Source organism: Populus euphratica, unplaced genomic scaffold (genome assembly GCF_000495115.2).
Source record: "Populus euphratica unplaced genomic scaffold, PopEup_1.0 scaffold3743.1, whole genome shotgun sequence".
NCBI classification, from domain to species: Eukaryota; Viridiplantae; Streptophyta; class Magnoliopsida; order Malpighiales; family Salicaceae; genus Populus; species Populus euphratica.
In genome coordinates, this window is record NW_011503553.1 from 1944 (window position 1) to 5816 (window position 3873).

General features: G+C 35.9%; 1 protein-coding gene across 1 annotated transcript; it reads left to right on the forward strand.

Annotated features, from left to right (window-relative positions):
* Positions 1-1458: 1458 nt before the first annotated feature.
* On the forward strand, positions 1459-3370 carry LOC105119853 (zinc finger A20 and AN1 domain-containing stress-associated protein 1-like). The gene is made up of 2 exons (XM_011018047.1): positions 1459-1722; positions 2481-3370. Exon 2 carries the CDS (start codon positions 2497-2499, stop codon positions 3022-3024), a length of 528 nt encoding a protein of 175 aa, XP_011016349.1. The 5' UTR covers positions 1459-1722; positions 2481-2496; the 3' UTR covers positions 3025-3370.
* The last annotated feature ends 503 nt before the right edge of the window (positions 3371-3873 follow it).

Sequence of the window (3873 nt, forward strand, 5' to 3'; positions counted from 1 at the left end):
CCTCAAATAACTTAAAATTTGCCTAACAAACCAAAATAAACCCAAAAAAAACTTATTAGGCTCATATCTACCATTTAAGGCAAGAGAAATGATAAAAAAAACCTAGGTGAAACTCACTTTTTCGACCTGTTTTATGGCAAAGATCAGTGTCAATCAAGATTTTTGTCCCTTTTATATATGAATTTTGCCATTCTTTATCCTCTATCAAACTACGCATGTGGGCTTGTTTTTATTATTATTTTTTTAAATAAAGAATGGATGACATATTTTTTGTTTTATTTAAAAAAAACAGAGAGCAAACAACGTGAAATAGTTGATGACAATAGACAATGCATCGCCAATGGCGATAACAGATGACACGTAATCTTCTATTACGAAATCTGATATATAGAAAATCAAGGTTTTGATTTTTTTTGCTTAAAAACTTATTTTCAACATATTTTTGACAAAAAAACACATTGATAAATTTATACATGACCTCAAAAAAAAAATCAAAAACCAAAATCAACTTGAACCCAAAAATATTCTTGCGGTTTGATTTACATCCTTGAGCAAGCTGAATGAGAAAAATCACCTAGGTAAAATTACCATTATGAAATTAATCCATTGATACTTTTTTTAATTTTTTTTGTGGCTGGAATTATTATCAACAATCACTTTGTTTCTCTAATATAGAATCTGGTGTTCTCTATTTTTTTTAATAAAAAAATTGAAAAATAAAAAAAATATGTATCAAGATTGAATCTTGAATAACTAAAAGGATAATCACCTATAAATATAAAAAAATAAGGGATGAAAATATATTTTTTTGTATAAAATTTGAAATTACCATTTATTTTATATGTTCGTTTAACAATTGATTATTTGATTCAATCCAACCTTTTATTCTAAAAATATATGTGATAGTATATTAATTTGAGCTCAAAATAACTAAATTATGCCATAATTAAAAAATTCTAAAAATCTAACTAAATTTAGTGAAAGGATGAATTACAGATTCAATGTTTTTTTTACGAGGCTTAGTTTTTGTTAATTTAATAAAAAAAAATATCCAAAAAAAATTGATGGAAAAAAAAAGGACAGTGAATCCATAAAGAAATGTTCTATAATAATATAATAATAACTGAGCCCCACATGTTCAGTTAGAACTTGCCTCGGGAAGAAGCGTGTAAACGAAGAGTTTGGTTCTCGCAAGGCAGGTCACTCCCTCTCTTTTTGGAAAAAAGCTTTTGATATTCTTAAGAAAATATGAGAACAGAAACACCCATTGGACCCACACCACTGAACCGTAAGATTGTAAACAATGACGTAAGACTTAGATTAACATTTAATCAGACAGCTAAGATTTGCTGTTCTACGATAATATGATGTCCTATATGCGTTATTTTGCCGACATTAGAAAATAAATGAAAAAATAAAACCGTGGGTGGTGGTGTGCCTTGGGTTTCTATCATAAATAATAATAATAATAATAAAAACAGCGAGAGCTTGGTTCCATGTTCTTCCTTTATTAACCTTAATGGACTCAAAAAACAGGGTTTCGGGTCGCCTTTCAATTCTCTCCTCCTCTTTCATAGCCTCACTCTTTCAACTCCCAGAAAAATAATTTCTTTCTGGTGTTAACTGAATCTCTAATTCTCTGCAATCGTTGATTTAGGGCAGTCATTAGTTAAACGCAAACAGGAGTTAGAGAGCGTTCGAAAGTTTCGATCTTTTTTTCAGGTATGGAATCTAATGAAACTCTTATTGTTCTGCATCAACAGATCGTGTCTTTCCTTTCGATTTTCTTATGTTGTTCCTCAATGAAAACATATTTCTGGAGATATCGAAGGATGTCGTCGCCGTTTTTCCCTTTTTTGCCTTTTTTTTTTGGCTGCTAGTGCTCGCCCTGTGATCCTTAATCATGAAGAATTTGAACGGTACAGATATTACTAGTAAATAGCATTTAAGGAGGCGACGCTTTGGATTGATAGTAACTGGAGACAAATTACACAGTTCATTCTATGAGCTGGAGCCAACACCGTCCTGGAATTGATGTTTTTATTTTTCGTTTCCTCTTTACTTGAAAAGTCAATACTGTCCTCCTGATTGAGGGCGCAATGCGGGGTCATATATGTCATTCCGTGGTTGCAGTTTTATTAATGAGTTCGATCTTTCCTTGTAATTCGAAATTTTCCATGGGTTATACCCCCCAGATTACTCTTTATCACCTCAAATACCCCAATATCACACTGACGTCTCCGTGTCTTTAGCAGGCAGTAAGAGGGTATATCAGTCAAGTAGTTAATATTATGAACCGTAAAATACATAAACAACAACTACCCCTCTTCTATAATAAACGATACAGTAATCGTTATATTGATAAGAACTCGCCGAAGACACGATCTCGCTTTCGCTCCCCTGAGATTCGTGAGAACATTGCGATTACAAGAACTTGTTTGAAAGTCCTAACCCTAACTGTTGTGTTCGTTTGATTGTAGAAACAAGAAATAAAACATGGGTTCTGAGCAAAACGACGGCACAAGCTTCCCACCAGCAGAGCCAAAGCTTTGTGTTAACGGGTGTGGATTTTTTGGTACGGCTGCAAACATGAACCTTTGCTCCAAGTGTTACCGTGACCTTCGTGCCGAAGAAGAGCAAGCTGCCTCTGCCAAGGCTGCCATGGAAAAGACACTGAATATCAATCCAAAACAACATATTGATTCTAAGGTTGCTGTCGATGCCCCTCAAGTTGTGGTGGTGGCTAATTCCGTGCAGTCAGATGTGTCTGCTGAAGCTTCTTCGTCAGCAGAAACTGTTGTTGCTGGTGATGATCAGGTGCCATCAAAGCCGGCTAATAGGTGCTTTAGCTGCAATAAGAAGGTTGGTTTGACAGGATTCAAGTGCAAGTGCGGTGGCACATACTGCGGGACTCATAGGTACGCAGAGAATCACGAGTGCCTCTTTGATTTCAAAGGTGCCGGCCGTGATGCAATCGCGAAGGCTAATCCTGTGATTAAGGCTAATAAGGTGGAGAGGTTCTGATCCGGATCCTTAATGGGTTGGTCAATTTGGTATTGCTCTTTATTTGGGTCCAGTGTTTTTTCAGGGTTTGGGTTTTAATTAGGAATTTAGTGTTAGCTGGTTTATGATGGTTGCTTCTTATACTGGTTTGGTTGAGTGTTTTATGGGGGGTGGTCGGGACTATGAGGAGAGCACCAAGTGAATGTATTCGAGGGCTGGGGGTGGTTGATTCCCTAATAAAGTGGATCAATGTTGCAATTTACTGAGTGGCTTTCCTCTTTTGGTACTCAAAAAAGTCTTTACCACATCAAGGTGTATCTCTACTCATCTGGCTATTTAATATTTGCATGCCTTTTATTTTATTTATTGTTCCATACTGTCAGTTTCTTTGTTATGTCTGTACTATAATATTGTGGACTTTCTGTGGCTGGATTCTCCCTGAACACCTGTTCTCCTTTTGAATGTTTTTACTATTATAATTAATGGAAGCATGGAATCCCCTGAGTATTCAAATCAGCATCAAGCTTTATGCTACCCTTTGTTGTCGTTCCCCTGTACATGTATAGAACAAAGTTTCATAATGTCCAATAAGGGAAATTCTGAGAGCGATGGTTGGAGTGGTTCTTACCATCACCTTGGGATTGTGTTGATTTGTGATATGGCAAGATTGCCTGGACTAGCTCTTTCTGCTTCACTCATTCTTGTGTTACGAAGGTGATGTCTACGGTGAAATTTGCATCCATGGAAGTTTTTATAATTAGGAGCATTGTTCTTAAGAGAGAAATGGGCTGAACGAGGAAAAGGTAAAAAGTTAAAGCAAAAGATCCTATTCCAGAAGCAGCTAGCCGGACCCTAGTGGGACGAAGCACT

Excerpts from the sequence above, each read along its gene's own strand:
- LOC105119853 (XM_011018047.1), top strand. The coding sequence starts at position 2,497 with ATGGGTTCTGAGCAAAACGACGGCACAAGCTTCCCACCAGCAGAGCCA.